General features: G+C 40.2%; 2 protein-coding genes across 5 annotated transcripts in view; one reads left to right on the top strand and one right to left on the bottom strand.

Annotated features, from left to right (window-relative positions):
* Positions 1 to 10,085, bottom strand: part of sclt1 (sodium channel and clathrin linker 1) — a 25,088-nt gene extending 15,003 nt beyond the window's left edge. The window contains exons 1-14 of one of the 2 annotated variants that reach the window (XM_038714331.1): positions 9,838 to 10,085; positions 9,545 to 9,597; positions 8,864 to 8,931; positions 8,544 to 8,596; positions 8,350 to 8,422; positions 7,431 to 7,486; positions 6,899 to 7,034; positions 5,777 to 5,899; positions 5,522 to 5,587; positions 4,303 to 4,373; positions 3,489 to 3,579; positions 2,270 to 2,361; positions 1,821 to 1,998; positions 1,556 to 1,654 (exon numbers count right to left, since the gene is read on the bottom strand). In XM_038714331.1, coding sequence (XP_038570259.1) covers positions 1,556 to 1,654; positions 1,821 to 1,998; positions 2,270 to 2,361; positions 3,489 to 3,579; positions 4,303 to 4,373; positions 5,522 to 5,587; positions 5,777 to 5,899; positions 6,899 to 7,034; positions 7,431 to 7,486; positions 8,350 to 8,422; positions 8,544 to 8,596; positions 8,864 to 8,931; positions 9,545 to 9,578 — 1,140 coding nt within the window. In that variant the 5' untranslated portion in view covers positions 9,579 to 9,597; positions 9,838 to 10,085. Of the gene's footprint in view, positions 1 to 1,555; positions 1,655 to 1,820; positions 1,999 to 2,269; positions 2,362 to 3,488; positions 3,580 to 4,302; positions 4,374 to 5,521; positions 5,588 to 5,776; positions 5,900 to 6,898; positions 7,035 to 7,430; positions 7,487 to 8,349; positions 8,423 to 8,543; positions 8,600 to 8,863; positions 8,932 to 9,544; positions 9,598 to 9,837 lie in introns of both variants that reach the window. The other variant, XM_038714330.1, reaches the window with a different exon arrangement.
* Positions 8,503 to 15,686, top strand: cunh4orf33 (chromosome unknown C4orf33 homolog). Of its 3 annotated transcripts, XM_038714332.1 has the most exons (7): positions 10,155 to 10,474; positions 10,580 to 10,710; positions 10,794 to 10,987; positions 12,142 to 12,202; positions 12,297 to 12,348; positions 12,432 to 12,631; positions 14,920 to 15,686. In XM_038714332.1, the coding sequence occupies exons 2-7, from the start codon at positions 10,646 to 10,648 to the stop codon at positions 15,014 to 15,016; spliced, it is 669 nt and encodes a 222-aa protein (XP_038570260.1). In that variant the 5' UTR covers positions 10,155 to 10,474; positions 10,580 to 10,645; the 3' UTR covers positions 15,017 to 15,686. The 3 variants fall into 3 exon arrangements, with proteins under 3 accessions (XP_038570261.1, XP_038570260.1, XP_038570262.1); XM_038714333.1 differs by lacking the exons at positions 10,155 to 10,474; positions 10,580 to 10,710 and adding an exon at positions 8,503 to 8,621; XM_038714334.1 differs by lacking the exon at positions 10,580 to 10,710.
* The last annotated feature ends 1,357 nt before the right edge of the window (positions 15,687 to 17,043 follow it).

Consider the following 17,043-nt stretch of genomic DNA (forward strand, 5'->3'; position numbering starts at 1 on the left):
AGTATTGTATAATCTTTGTGTTGATACAGTGTCATATGCTGTTGTTGTGGTCCAATGAATGCAAGATAACAAAATTATTAAGTAAAAATAATTCTGGATTACAATCACTAATAATAATAATGAGGCTAATAGCTTTCAGACAAATCAGATAACCTGAGCACTACATAACGACTCACTCAGAATGCCTCATAAAACTGGCTAATTTCTAGTATTTCATTTCTAAAATGGTTTATTTTAACAAATTGAATTTCCTTATGTATAAGATGTGATACTAGCTTGGGGTATCCTGGTGGCCTTGGATTTTAAAATGCTGAACATGTAATCTCAACGTCCCCAGTTCAGTTCCAGCCCAGAGACCTCATTTCCTGTCGCCTCTCTACTGTCCACTATGAAAATAATGGCACATGCCCCCGAAAACAGTAAGCACTTATGAAAGGTGAAAATCATTATTTTTAGGCTGTTGCATGTGCCCCTCGATCCCTGAAAGGAAATTAAAAAAATCTTTGGGCACTGAAATGTACTGTATGTCTTGCTTGTCCAAATCTGAATCAAGTCATCACCACTCTTCAGCAACAAAACAACTCTTAGAGGCAAAAATAAATAAATAAAAACTTCCTTAAACCTTTTTGACCACACAAACTCCACAGGGCACGTTTAAAACTAACCCATTCTTTTTTATAAATAAAGTTACTCCTAAAAGCACTGCTACATAGCACTACTAGTGGTTGAAACACCACAGGATACCTTGAGTCTGAATAGCAGACACACCTCTATTTTGGGAGGCTCCACCCCTCGTGCATATCTGTCTGAGTGGTACTTAAGTTCTTTGGTAAGCCTGAGGTCTGGCCAATATAAGGAGTTTTGGGATTAATTCTTCATTACACATGCTTATCTCATCACCAAATGACTTTAAGTGAAGATGAGAGGAGTCCTTATGAGAAAATTACCTGAAAGGTAATAAGGCAAAGGCAAGGTCCATACTTTACAGAAAGTCTAACAAATCAACAGTTACTCTCTAAAATACCTCCATTTGTTGACGTCCAGGCAGATACTGAGCTGACAGCCAGCGCTGCAGTCATACTAGGCTTCTTTAACAGGATTAAACAGTTGAAGGGCTTGATGAAGAAGACCCATTACTGGAGCATTAATCACCATGTCCTTGGCTGAGGTTAGGCAGGGGGGGGAAGACCAGCGCTTTGCTTTTGGCTTGATACACAAGTACAGTGAGAGGTTGCGCTTCTGTGTAAGGCTAATTACAAGTAAAAAATTCTACAGATTCTTTGAATTTTGAGTTGGCACTAAATATCTTAACATCATCCAGTGTTTTTAAGTAATGTGATACACACGGTAGCTTAAAAGCAGATTTTAGTCACACATGGAGCAAATTAATTGGACGGTATATAGCTGAAGCTGTGATTCTGAGATATTTTGTAGATGTTAAAGCTATTCCTACTCCAGACAGCTAACTTTCTTTTAAGAAGTTCCAGTGCTGTATCAACTTCTGTCAAAATAGCCCAGCAGGTCTTGCTCAGAGAGCCACTCAGTAACTCCACACCTCTTTTCTAGTGCGGACTGCAGCATCCTGGATCAACTGTTTGATGGCCTCCTTTGTCTTCTCCAGCTCCTCTGTCTTCTGTTTCTCTCTTAACAGGGCCTGAAGGGAGAGGGGAAAGACAGACACACTCACACATTTCAGTGGGCAAAGTTCTAAAGTGCTGAAGGGATGTGGATACTTGTCAGAGCAGTGCAGATTTAGGGGAAGGCTCTGCCAGTGAAAATGAGAAAAAGATGGGGAAGGGACAGAGAACAAAGACTGTCACCTGGTCCTTCTGCAATGCAGCCTCCTCGGCCACCTGAACACTCTCTCGGACTTTGGCCAGGGCCTCATACTTCTCCTCTTCCAGGGTGGTGCAACGTGCCTGGAGCTCCCCCACCTTTCTCTCCCACATAGTTTGTTCTCTGCGAACTGATTCTGCCTCCTGAGTTGCAACTTTTAGCCTAGCAATGGAGAAAAAGGAGTGAGTACCAGCAGCAACTGGAAAGACGGGGATATGCTGCTTGGCTCCGTGATGCTGTGATTCTGATGACTTCCAAAAAGATTCAAGTTGCACTGCAACTTGAAATTCTCCAAATTTCACACATTTTATTCAGTATCATCTACTCATCCTTTGTCTGGAATGTACATCTCCACAATGCCACATATATTTCATAGATAATTGAAAATCTTCAAAGGGCCAGAAAAGGGTGAAATCGGATTACATGTACTCACCTGGCCTCTAGCTGGCTCAAGGCAGCCTGAAGCTGTTGGAGCCTTCTGTCTGCTGCATCCTCTCGGCCCTGAGCCTCTGCCACATCTTCCTCCTACACACACACACACACACACACACACACACACACACACACACACACACACACACACACACACACACACACACACACACACACACACACACACACACACACACACACACACACACACACACACACACACACACACACACACACACACACACACACACACACACACACACACACACACAGGATTGATTATTTTGTTGTAGGCTACTATAGCCCAAAGCATTGCCCAAAGTCCAAAAAACACAAAATCTGATTTATGTTATTTTAATGAAGAAATGGAATCAACTGCTGTTTCCAATGTTTCAGAGCAACTTGCTAATTTGACACATTGAAACCTGCTCTCACAACAGCACACAGCTTTTAAAAACACTGATTACTCATCAGAAACCTCGGCTTGCGGACTTGAAGTTTTTGAACCAGGGACGGATACATGATACACCAGCACTTCACAACCCACACCACACTTTATGTAAACAAGATTACTGAACAATATTTATACCAGTAACTTTAGTAAAATAGAACGCGGGGAGTGGCTGGCTAGAAGGAGCACATACTGGCATCCTTGCTCTGTCTACAACCTGGAGGAGTAACTTGTACAAATGAGTGTAAATATAATATTATAACATTAAATGAAAACTACAATATTAATTTAATATAGTATAGTATACTGTCAGAGTAATATTAATATATTAATTATATGATATTACTATATGCATTAAAATGTCATAGTATACTATATAGCTTACCACTAGTATAACCTAATATGATTTCCAGTTACAGCAGTTTCATTTTTGTGTTTTTTTTTTTCATTTATTAAATCCTTGTGTAAGAAAAATGCACTCTAATTTGTTAATGCTAAGTGCTAACTCGTCAGTAATCATGACCATGTATGCATGACTTCAACATTCCTGACGTTTGCTGTAGCATGTCAGCCTTTTTAGAACCACCCGATCCATCAGAGCTGTACATTAAATGGGAAGATTACCGTAGGCTAGGTTGTAGTCTTGACTCGTACACTGAGTCATAAATTATATTTCCAGTTCCCACATATCTATTTTTAGGGGCACATGTCAGTGAATGTCTTCTACAACATATTTTTAATTCTGTGCATTTTTTTCATCTTCTCTGACCCGTCTCTGCATCTGGTCCTGGACATTCTGCAGCAATTTGGTCATCTCATCCACTTTGGCTGTGGCTGTCCTCAACTCAGCCTTGGCCTGTCTACACCAGGGGGACAGAGAGAAAACAATAGTTCAAGCATATAGCAACATAGAAACCTGGTAGCTATCTTCAGTTTATTGTCACCTTATTTGGTTATCAAAAATAAAGGGAACAGGTTTGGAAATACACTAGCTTTAGTTTCATATTTATCATACAGACAAGAGTGGCATCAATCTTCTAATAACTCTCAGCGGGAACAGAAGAATTACTTCACAAAAAATTCCTTTAACGCCTGTAGTATCCAATATTTGTGCATTTGACTCATAACAGTTCAAAGTAGCACTGTAGCAGCAGGACAGAGGGTCAGTGACCTTCTACGGGGAGACATCATCGCAGCATTATTGTTCGGACACCACACGCCAAAGGTAGATTCTAAAGTTTATCCATAATTAATATATACAGCAGACTTTTTTCACAAAGAAAATATCATCCACATTCCCCTTTTATTCTCATGCCAGTTGAACCATGAGTTGAACACTGTGAGACTCTTTCATTCAACTGCTTGCGCATGCTGCATCTAAACTTTTTTGTTTTCATTACTTCTGCTGGTGCAGCCTGTGGTACACAGGTCACTGATTATGAAACAAACCTTTCCAAGTGACGTTAAGTCCACAAATGATGTTGGGAATTGTTGTCAAATGGGTAAAAGTAACTTTAAAGAGCACATTCACAAAGTGACACCTCTGGCAGCAGCCATTTTGAATTTCTGAGGTATTTAGTTACCTGAGCTGGCTGTGTAGCTCCTCCATCTCTGTGCTCTGCTCTGTCACCGTCTTCAGGAAATGCTGGTTAGTCTGTGTGTGGCAAGAGAGACAAGACTGCCATTTGTGTGGCATGACTCCAAACACGCACCTCGAACTTTATCCCAGAACCAACTTTCCCCTAAAACTTATCTCTCAACACTTTCTATGTCCTTTTGGAACAAACCTTAAAAAGCCTGTCAGTCATTCAAGGCTACAAAGTCAATAGTTCTCACATACAGTGACTGAAAAAGGCTTCTTGTATGAGAAGTCAGAGAGGGGAAAGCCCAAGGCTTGCCCTCTCATTAAGAATACATCAGAGGCATATAGTATTACTCTCTCCTCATACACTGTATTGTGTCCTAAGTAAGCACTATGCATGTGTATGTGTGTGCGCATGGGTTAGTATGTGAATAAATATGCACAATATACTGTACACCTTCTCAAAGTAAGGTTGAGCCTCTATCAGATTACTCTCTAAATAGAGACTCAACAGTTTGATGCTGAGTGTATTTATGAGTGTCTGTAGGTGTGAGAGAGAGAGCTAGGGAGGGGGGGGGGAGAGAGAGAAAGAGAGAGAGAGAGAGAGAGCGAGAGAGAGAGAGAGAGAGAGCGAGAGAGAGAGAACGAGAGAGAGAGCGAGAGAGAGAGAGAGCGAGAGAGAGAGAGAGAGAGAGCGAGAGAGAGAGCGAGAGAGAGAGCGAACGAGAGAGAGAGAGAGAGAGAGAGAGAGAGCGAGAGAGAGAGAGAGAGCGAGAGAGAGCGCGAGAGAGAGAGAGAGCGCGAGAGAGCGCGAGAGAGAGAGAGAGCGCGAGAGAGAGAGAGAGAGAGCGCGAGAGAGAGAGAGCGAGAGAGCGAGAGAGAGCGAGAGAGAGAGCGAGAGCGAGAGAGAGCGCGAGAGAGAGAGAGCGAGAGAGCGAGAGAGAGAGCGCGAGAGAGAGCGAGAGAGAGCGAGAGAGACTAGTGTATAAAGTATGTGCTGGAAAAAGAAAAAGCTAAGATAGTTAGAGGATTACCAAGCCAGCTGACAGTCCATTATACAACCAAGACACCATTGGCTGACTTCCAGAGTGATTTAGAAACCGATTCACTCAGTTACAAGATGAATTATTAAAGCGGGGTTAATTTTGGAGAAGTGCACAGCATTTCGATCCCATGGCTGCCAGGAGGCAATAATTAAACATGCTTTTAATTACACTTACCGATTCCAGTTTCTGATTTGCCACTTGAAGTTTGTGTGTGTGCTGCTGGAACTGAACAAGCTGATCCTGTGATGGAAAAAAGAGGCATTCAATAAAAGTTAACTGCTTGTAATTACCTCATGCTTACATCAAGCATTAAGGGAGGCCAAACTGCTCTAATTAACCAAATCTCTATAATAATAGCTCCATCTAGTGGTGAAGGGCTGATCTACTAATGATGTGCCAGCTCTGCATGTTAATGTGGGAAAACTGAACCTTGAACTGTAATCTCTGAGCATCGTGGATCTGTCCATCAGAGATGGTCTTCTGGTAGACCTGTCGGAGGCGGTCCAGCTCCTGGGCTACTGTCTGCCACAGCTCTATGGCCTGAACCCGCTCCTAAAGAAATGCATGTGAAAATACACACGTGTTTCAACACAGTCAAATGCATTGAAGCATGTTAAAGACGTTTTGCAGACTTACTAAAGGGGAAGAGCAATACCAACCATCTCTGTGCATTAGAGAGACTGATCCAGGACATAAGCTGGTGTAGAATAGGCTCTAGCCATGTGGAAAACAGCTAGAATGTCAAAGAGAACAGCTCCAAAATTGTTTTATTTTCATGCTGTATCTTGTTAGCAAGCGAGTGAGTCACCACTAAATTCAAAAACTCATCTGGGTTTTGTTCAATATGAAAGTGTGCAGAGCTGGCAACTTCATTAAAAGGGCAGTGCTGTGTAGAGCCACTGGGACCAGCTGTTGTTGTTGTTGCTGTTGTCAGTTAACAGCTCCAACGTGAGCCAACTACTCATTAATCCATTATATCTTGTTTTCTGTTGCTACATATGTAAAATACTCAAGATACATCTTGTAAATATGACAGCCTAAAAGTGAGAAACAGCACGTTTCGCAGAGCTAGGCTGAGTGATTCCCCTCTGCATCCAGTCTGTGTACTGCAGCAATTTAAAGTGACAATATGTAATGCTTGAAAGAAGAAACAATTCGTAATCAATAACATGTCTTTTGCAGTTACAGCCTTACTTTGTCTGGTGTGACTAGTAGCTTATGGTGGGTAATGGTAAGTAAGGTTAGCAAACTTTAAGCAAATGCTGTATAACATTAGCATTTTAGCTGAATGCTAAACAGAAGCTCAGTTACATAGTTCCGCCTTAAACATGCCTTCACAAATCTCTCCACTGAATGCACAGAGATAAACACGTTAATATTGTTTTTTTCTGGTCAAACTCCCAGTCAGACAGCAAACAACTGGATTCCCCACAGTGTCCGAGCATTCCTTTAGATGACACCATATGGAAAATTATAAGGACCAAATAAACACATAATTGTAAATGTGGACTTAATCTACATAGGTTTAGAAAACATGGACATAAAGCAGACCTGTTCAGACAGCTGGACCTGTTCTTGGAGGTTCCTGATGACTGCTTCCTCCTCCAGAGTGCTGCCCTCCACCCCTGAAGTCACAGGCAGGGCATGAAGCTGCTTCTCAACAGACTCCCTCAGCTCAGCATGCAGCCTGGCAAAGGTGGGGGTTGATATTGAAACGGTAAATTATAAAAACAATGATAACAATAATCGCCAATAGCTTTTGATGGTAAATAAACTATCTCAAACTTAATTACAGTCAATAAAGTATACTTTATTTGGATTTAATGTAAATGGTTGAGATGCCTTTACAATCTATGAAGACCTAACTAATAACCAAGCTAACTCACTGTTAGCTCATTTTTCTTGGGACATGCGAATAGAATGTTTAATAATTCAAGTAAGCAAGCCGATGAATATCTGATATTCGCTATGAACACCTGGCATGACAGAAAAGCTTGGTTGATGTTGATTGCTGTGATAAATGGTTTTTCTGTCCTCTTCTGTAACTACTCTCCATATGTTGACAGCAGGAAAAAATTTCTACCTTTCGTTCTCCTTGACAACGCTCTCCAACTTAATTTTGACGTCTGCCATCAGCACCTGTTTTAACAAGTAGATCCACACTGACTGTTATTATTTTAGTTACGTCACCCTGATACATTTTGGGGCACCTGCAATCAAACTTAGGTCCAGATTTGTACATCTGAAAAGTAACACATTATAAAAGATCAGTATTCTTTAGAGAAAGCAAACAAAAAGATGTTTCTCATTAAAACAAACTCAGATTAAGAGATCTTGACTCTAATTACTATCATTCAGCTCTATCATTTAAAGTTTTGAGCTTTCTGCTACTCACTACTGCATATTTCCTGAGCTTAAATGTATACGTCCCATCACATCAGTATACCCTAATCAGCCTTAACATTATGACTGGGCGGCCAAGGTTCACTGATGTGTGGGGAGCGAAGGCTGGCCCGTGTAGTCCAATGCTTTGGTCAATGTTCTGCTGGGAAAGCTTGGATCCTGCCATTCATGTGGATGTTATTTTGACACATACCATCTACCTAAGCATTGTTGCAGACCATGTACACCCTTAACAGTATTTCCTGATAGTAGTGGCCTCTTTCAGCAGGATAGGCGCCCTGCTACAAAGCAAAATGCTTCATGAATAGTTTGAGGAACACAACAATGAGTTCAAGGTGTTGACTTGGCCTCCAAATTCCACCTTCAGAGGTCTAGTGGAGTCCATGCCACGACGGGTCAGGGCTGTTTTGGCAGCAAAAGGGGGACCTACATAATATTAGGCAAGTGGTCATAATGTTATGGCTGATGGTGTACATCTACAGTATATTCAAAATATTGCCATGAATGAAGTCAAGACATTTAATGTTTGTGAGTTTGTACAATATTTCATTTTGCTGTCCGATTTAATTAGTGTGTCTTATTGCTTTAGTCTTTTTCACCTGGTATCTTTGCAGCTGCTCAGTCATTTCATCCATGTGCCGGTCATACTCCGCTATCAGAGGAGCCATTACACTGTAACACAGATAGATAAAGCCCTCTTGTGTGTGTTTTTTTGTGTGTGTGTGCTCTCTAGTACACTCATATTAAAAGAGGGTTGTTTAAAAACAGTTAATAGACTTTTATTGTGCCTGACCTTCTATCTGAGATCCAGAGTGCAGGAGACTCTGCTCGTCTCGCCTCCTCAACCTGCTGAACATAAGAGATGCATGGGGTGAGTTGGAATTATCCGTGCAGTTGCAATTCGTTTTATTAAGTTTCCCATGTTAACAAAAGACAGATAAAAGTGGTTACAGAGAACAGAGCCTTTATCAAAATCCCCATATATGTATACTATATCTTGTTTAATAATTTCCTAGCAAAGTCAAATAAATAAACCTAATTGTTTACTGAAGATACCAAACAAAGAACTAAATCTTTGGTAGTTTATGGAGATTTTTATAAATGTCTTTGTACCTGAGATGAGGTGGACTGAGTGGAGTGCCCATGTTGATACTGGCTGAGTGCAGAATTTAACCTGTGGACTGAAAACAAACAAACAGTCAAGCACACACACTCATGTTGTTTTCCCAGTTTGTGTGGGCTATTTTACATATGGTAATTTTCACAAATGAGGCTCTAGTTTTAAATATCACCAATCATGTAATAGTTAAAGCAGATAAAAAGCATAGCAAACATCTTAGAAGTGCATTTTGACTTTGGCCTTAGTTTCTGGCAATTCAGGGGTAGATCCAGCTATGGCTGTGTTTGCAGGCAAGTACACTGCCAGTGCAGCCACAAGTAAAGTTATGGCAGTTCTGCTGAGAGCAGTCAAAAGTTAAGCTAGAAGTTACCATTATTAGACAGAGAACGTGAGTGAGTGACAGGGCTAACTTATTGTGCTGGACTGTGCTGTTCATTTACAAAAACAGGTTGACACCATTTCTCTGTTGTCATTTTGAACCTTTTGTCAGTTTTAGAAAAAGTCTACCCTTAGCCTTCATCAATGCTTAAGGAGCTTGTCATGCAATATCATGCAATTTTCAGTATTTATTTAGGACACTTAGGCAACTTTAAACAAAGATTTTTGTAAGATAATTTTGGGATGAACAAATCTGATAGACCAGTCAACCTGATGAAGCTATGCTTTGTCCTTACCTTGATCACGCAAAAACTCAACTTCTGCGTCCATGCTAAAGCTGTGAGGTAGCCTAAACAGAAGTAAAACAATTTGCGTTGCCAAATTAAAAACGATCACCAGCAAGTTACGTTAACTTAAGATAACAAACTAAACGTTAGAAAAAAAGCAGGCAGTTGCAAATTGTCAATGTTATGTCAGAACAGTCCCTCTTCGAAATTTGTCTTTCAATACTAACTAATGTTAGTGTTGAAAGCTGCTAAAACATAAAATGTTACAGCGAACTAGCTTGCGTTATCGGTGGTTAAGTTACCTGGTGAAGCTCGCGTTAGCTGGGAAGGCTAATCAATCTCAGCTAAGCTTAGCTAACTAAACCTTTTGATCTGTTAAACAAATTAGCTAACACGCAACACAAAACATTCTAAGAGAAAGGTGACGCATCCGAGTTATATAAATGAATTATCTGACACTTGGTAGTTGACAATATGAAATCATAAATGTGTTTTTAACTTTAACCACCGGTTCCGCCGTCCGTTTTGAAGTAAACAAATAACCAATGGCAACCAATGGCAATGAAGTGCACCGCAAAGGTTGTCGTCTGTTCAACAGAGTAAGTCCTAAAAGGTTCCGCCCTGTGTCAGGAAGCTCCAGGGTCGGATACCGTATGTTTGGAAGGATATGTCATTTCAAGAAAGCCAATGTTTTTAATGCCAGTTTTGCAAGTGGAAAGAGAGTTTTCACCCCGACGAGTTCGTCTGGTTCATCAGAAACGTATTGGTTTATAACATTTGATGGATAAGTTAGCTCTCCGTCAATCAGTCATATGACTTGCTGACAAAATTCGTGTTTGGTTATGCTAACGTTGCAGAATTTCTGTTAATAAGCATTTGTTTTCCATTTTGTTGAGAATACAAGTCAAGTCTAATCTGAAACCACAATCTGGACAGCAAGTAAGTTTGATTTGATAGATCCAAGTTTTCCATATCAGGAAGTCAGTTTTGCTATCTTGATAAGTTACTGAGTAACAGAACTGCCTTAACCTCATTTGATAACAGACTGCTTAAAGAGCTGGAGCACAGTTGACAGTATTTTAGCCACTGAGTCTTTGGAGCTTTGACATCATGGAGGTAGCTTGTGGACTACAATGTATGATACTGATTCACATTCTGCTGTGCTGTGAATCTCTGTAAGTTTGCAATGTGTTGCTGGACCGTGTCACTATGAACACATCACAGCATATTCTAATTTTGATTGATTTTTTTATTCCAGTCCTCCTACGCAAATGCAGTTTTTGATCCAGGACACCTGGGACAGCTCTCCTGTGAATCATGACCCAATCAAGATCGTTTTCTCTCCTGGGCAAGGAGGGCTGAAGATAGAGGTGTTTGGTCCCTTCTTCAATGACCCAGCAGCTCCTGCAGGGCCCCCCAGTCAGGCCTTCCCTGGTCTCTGGGATTATGAAGGTGGGTAAAAGTGCAGGGAGCTCAGGCTATGCTTTACGGCACTGCACTAAATGTTTTTGTAGACATGCAATATATTTGTTCCTTTTAGGCATTTACTGATAAATCCATGATGAATGGCTACAAATGAAGTGTGATCTTAAAGAAGACAAAATTAATGAGTAAATGGAATCTCATATGAAGTCACAACATTTTTAAACAAAATAGTGTTATTTAAATGTAAATGTAATTAATTACTTTGGAACTTTTTTATGTATTGCTAATTAAAGGAATGCTTTAGCATTTTAGGAAATGTGCTCATTGGCTTTCTTGTCGAGACTTAGATGTGAAGATTTTCATATCAGTTTATCAATATGAAGCTATAGCCAGTAGACGGTTAGCTTAGTTAACCTAACCTAACCTAAAATCCACCTACCAGCACATCTAAAGCTCATTAATGTTGACCTTTTCCTTTGACTGATTATAATTCACCAATTAAAAGGTGTGTATTTATTCCAGTGGCACACTCCATAACTGAACTTTTGTTGTAATAAACTGCACTGTATTGAACAGGTGTTGTGTTTATGATTCCCATCCCCCCAGTAGTTTTGCCTATTATAACATTGTTATTCCAGTCATGATTTAGTCTGTATGATGCAATTTTAGACCACTCTAAACGCTGAGGAATAAAAATTCAAAGTTCAATGAGGTTGTAGAGACTAGGGACTAACTCTGTTTGTGATGCCATAATAGTAATTGCATTATCATTATTATGGTGACACAGCAATTAAACCCTGCAATGAGGTTGAGTAATAACAATCCTTTCTAATTGACCTTAAGTAGGTTCGATTTCCGGTTAATGAGCCCCACATATTTGGCCTCATTAATGTTACTTATTAGACTGGAAACCAACCCCATTATAATCTAGCTAGATAATGAGCATCCTGTTAGGTAAGCGGGAGTGCTGGTCTTCATATCTTACTTCAAAGTTTATATATCTACAATTTTTACATAATATTGTTAAAGTGTAACTTCAAACAAACAACTCAAATTATTTAATGATTGTCATTTTTCTCTGAAATTGGTGTGAATGAGGCCAGTAGCATAATTTAAACTGTTTATTAATGCAGGAACAAAGGTCTGGATTCAATTGTTTTTCTTCTTCATCTTCTTCTCAGTCGTGGAGTCCTTCTTCCTTGATAGTACTAAAGAAAATTACCTAGAAGTGGAGCTTTGTCCGTAAGTACAGACTTAAGCTGTTGTAGCATCCATGTCCATATGTTTATAGCCAGTCTTTATACAAACAAAAATACAATTCATATTTTCATTTCAGACATGGACAGCACCTGATATTATTGCTGTCAGGAGTCGGCCAAGCATTCCAGGTAGGCATAGATCTAGGGTGTTATTGAAGTGGGCAGCAGTACTTGTTAGGTGTTTAAATATTGTCTTGAAATTCTTTCTCCAGCAACAACTGCCCATGGTGTTTAATGCCACAATCACAGGGGACAGGTGGATGGGTGAGGCTCTCCTCCCCTGGTCATACTTTCCTCCCAATATCAACAGGATGAACTCCTACGCCATCCATGGCTCAGGGGAGGAGCGTACATATGAGGCTCTCTATCCCATCCCAAAGGAGGAGATAGTGGAAGGACAAAAACCCAATTTGTGAGTATCCGGACAGTTGTTAGAGGTCATGTACACAGACATTATTTATACTAAAACAACATTTTGTTTTGAATGGGTATTCAAGCAATTTAGTAATGCACTTTCATGATGTCTGGGGACAGATAGATAGAAGAGGGATAGAAGAGCAGTCAAAATCAAAGCAGCAGAGGTCGAGATATCCTGACTTTCAGTCCCTATTTTGGGTCAAGCTCCAAGAACACTGTATCTTACTGTTATGACCTGGCTCAAAAGGCCACAACAAAAGGGAGACACACCATGGTAGAAGTTTAACAAAATGTGTTTATTAAACCAAAATTAACTAAATTAAGGCTGGTGCCAAAGTAAAGGTGAACAAATACGGGTATGTACATCAGTGGTTTCAGTCAGGTCAGGATTATAGATGCATGGAAAATGTGGGTGAGGGTGTTGTAATGTGCAAGAAATAATAACTATCAACTAAAACAACATGTCCAGAAACCAAGGCGAAGGTGGAACCTGTGGAGGGAAACAGATGGTAACAAGTTAGCAGAGAGGTTCGTCCGTCCTCAGCCCAGCAGCGACCTCAGCAGAATGAGAAGAAAGAGGGTGCTTCTCAAGTCTCTTAATTGCATCCATGTTTCCCTCACTTGCGTCTTTTCCAACCCAGGAGAGAAGGAACGAGGAAATATGTTTTTAGAGAAATGAAATGTCCTTTCCTTTGAAGCGTGACTCAAAGTGACGTCCATTTCTGATGATGGCGGCAGCTGGATCAGCTGTCACTGGGCTCTAACAGCTGTAGAGACTTTTGGTGGAGTTTGTGTCTGCACACATGTGCACTGTGTTGGTACTAATAAAGTCTCACAGTTATCAGTGCAGAGCAGCTGGATTCTCTGTTGCCTGTTTAACAATGAAATAATGAAAAATTATAGGTTACTGTAGCCTATATCCTGCTCAGAGGCACAGGATAATTTCTACTGGCACTATGCTGATATTATCAGCATTTATATGTATTGATTCTGATTGTAATTTCGTTATTGAATAACCCAGAATATGATCATGGTGTCAGGAAATTCAGGGATTTTTTCGATGAAATTTAATTGTAACTTGTATCAAAGTTGACGCTCAGTTTTTGGCTTTCCGTTTCTTTCCTGTTCTGTTATCCTTTAACACTACTGCATACATTTTATTTGCAAGTCACATCATTCCTCACCGATCATCACTGTGTTCCATTATAGGCCTATCAATCCAACGATTTTTTATTTTATTTATTTTTTCAGCGCATACTTTCATCAGCTGATTTTACTCGCGGAGCCGTCGGTTGCTTTCAGATGCTTTGTTCGCTTTATATACTTTGGTGCAGTTTAGTGACTTGTCCCAGATCAGCTGCAGCGTCCAAACAATAACGGCTACCCAATAAGGGGGCGTGTTGGTCAGTAAAAGACGAAGGATGGATGCACTGGTGTATCCTCGCTCATAGCTCCTCAGAGATCGCTCCTCAGTCCTCGCTCCTCGGAGCGCAAATAAGAGCTTTGGGACGGCCTGCAAGACGTCGGAGCCGAACAACGTCCGGTTCAATCGAGGAGAGAGGAAACGACAAATAAGAGACTTGATTAGCAGCCAGAGTTACAAATAGCCTACAGGGTAATTAGCCCAGGTGCCCAGAGTTACCACAGTCAGCTCTTCCTCTACAAGGAAGAGAGAGATAGGCCACATCCCCTCCTGACCCCACAGGGCGTCACATCTACATTTTCCATAATAATAACTCCATGGCATCTTTTGTTAGATTTCCCCTTACTGGTAAATGCCCAAATCTTGGATTCTCCACGCCCCAGTTTGTAACAAAAGGTTTCAGTTGCAAATTTAAAGTCCCCAGCCAAGATAACCCTACTGACATCATGAGGATTGTTTATAAGACATCAGCAGGGTTATTTTCTCAGATGTTAGTCCTTCCTCCAGAGCCACACAGGACATTTTACAACAGTTATTTACAGGCTGAGTTGTACTTTGCATGAATAGTAAACGGATCTTCATGTGTGAAATTTGTGGAGTGCCCCGTCAATCGATTAATTGATTAGTATTTTAATAAATGGTTAACTGTTTCAGTCATTTTTCAAGTAAAATTGTCAAACATTTGCTGGTTCCATATTCTTAAATGTAAGGATTTTCTTTGTCCTTTATGATTATCTTTGGATTTTGGCCAGTTGATTAGACAAAAGAAGTAATTTGAAGATGTCGCTTTAGGCTCTCGGAAATTATGATGAGCATCTTTCAGAATTTTATATATTATATTATCTCTTTTTGTCTCATAGCCACCGCCTGGAGTATTTCCAAAATTTCCGCCTGCAAAGCATCATGGGAGAAGATTGGGTCCAGCCAGAGTCTGATCTGTGGAGGGGAAAGGCCTGAGCGCTCTCTCTCTCTCTCTCTCGCACACACAGACACACGCATGCACACACACCACAGCGGCGGGGCAATAGTACTAACACTCATTGACAGGGAACAAAGAGCAATCAATCTTTATTAGCTGATGATGTCAAACGATATGACAAGAAATATATTATCAGCTTGTCAGAGGGTATTAGCTCTTACACACAATTGTACAAGCACACAGACACACACGCATTACAAGGTATTGGACTTCACCTTAATTTGCCTCGGCAGAGTGTGACCTACAGCAGTTATACTGTGGATGGTGCCAAGGAATGCTCACTTTGACACTCAGCTCCTGTGTAGCCTGTGCATTTCACTTCACTGACATAAACCACAGCAGATTCTTGTGATTCTTTGTCCTGACTGTTAAGAGACACTTACACCACATAAGTGATAAATCTGTTCTTTAGAAAAACATGCTTGAGCTCATGAATTGAGGCTGTACTGTATTATCTCCTTTTGCAATATTTTTTTTATTTTATTTTACAATTAAATGTGTTTTAATATGATTGCATATTGTTGGTGAAGTGTATTGTCAGTTTGGTTAACAGGCATCTTCTAATAGAATAATAGAATAGTAATAATATGTGATTATGTTTCAGTGCCATGTCCATCTATTAAAATAATGGTTCATCATTTTGAGAAATATGCTTATTGGTGTTCTTGCCAAGAGTTAGATGAGAAGGCTGCGGTGGAAGAAGCACTCAGATCCTTTACTTAAGTAAAACAACGCAACTGTGTAATTGGAGACAACAATGTAAAAATACTCCATTACATGTAAAAGTCCATCATTCAAACGTACATTTCAGTAGACGTACAAAAGTATTATCAGCAAAATATACTTAAACTCTCAGAAGTATACAGAAAAATGGCCCCTGGCACACATTATCATATTTTATTTATCACTCTTCTGTACACTAACTATGTAGCTAGAGTCAGCAGCCGCTTCGCTAAGCCCAGCATAGCACTGGAATCAGTGGGAAACAGCTAGCCTGGCTGTGTCCAATAGAGAGGGGAGTCCCCCCCCCCCTACCAATAGACCACCATGATCAATAATTCATTGATCCTGTTTGAATTGTGCATGAATTAGTTATATGATGTTTGTCAATTTAGAAAATAATTTTTCATGCAAGTGTAAGACTGAAAAAAGGTAATTAGAAAGACTACACTCCCAAATGTTGCATTATGGGCATCATGACTTTCTCACAGTAGCCACTTGTCTTGCTCATTTTTTCGCTCCTAGGCTGATGAAAGAACCAGGCGTTAACATTACAAGGGTGTTGGTGTTGGTGTTCGTGCAATTGTGCGAGACAAGAGATGTAGTTAACTGAGCGGTTTGACTCAAAACTAAATGGTTCTATGACAAATTTCTATACCTTCTTGACTTGCAAAATGGACTTTTAAATTGACAAACATAATATATCATGTAATTCATGGTATAATTCAAACGACTTGATTACCATAGGCCTACATGTTTTTTCCAAAATAAGGTCCCATGGGGGACAGTGGAAGGGGTGGGACTTTGCCTCTTTATCATAACAAACAAACAAAGGGACTTCGTCTGGCCAAGAAATAGTCCAGCACATGAGGTAGGTTTTGTTGTCTTTAGATGTAGTCAGGCCAGCTGTTGACCCCTGCTCTAGTCTTTTTGCATGAGCTAGCTAAGCAGCTACTGTTAGCGCACAGAAACGAGAGTGGTTGTCAATCTTTCATCTCGGTAAGAAAGCGATCAAACATATTTCCCAGTATGTCAAACTATTCCTTTAACTTGACAGATGTGGAATATACGTGCTCTCATTATGTCAAATGATTGGATGATGTGGATTTTTAATGACAAAAAAAAATCAGTAAACGTGGTTGAAAGCTGCTTGGAATACTGAATTGACTTATCCTGACACTCTGCAGTTCATCCCCCCTCATATATATATATATATATATATATCAAAGTCCCACTCACTTACTTTTCCACCTACTTTTCGGAGTTGAGATCACAGACCCTCTGA

This window comes from Micropterus salmoides, unplaced genomic scaffold (genome assembly GCF_014851395.1).
Source record: "Micropterus salmoides isolate LMB-PRFRI ecotype aquatic unplaced genomic scaffold, ASM1485139v1 Ms_hic_scaffold_12, whole genome shotgun sequence".
Lineage (NCBI taxonomy): Eukaryota > Metazoa > Chordata > Actinopteri > Centrarchiformes > Centrarchidae > Micropterus > Micropterus salmoides.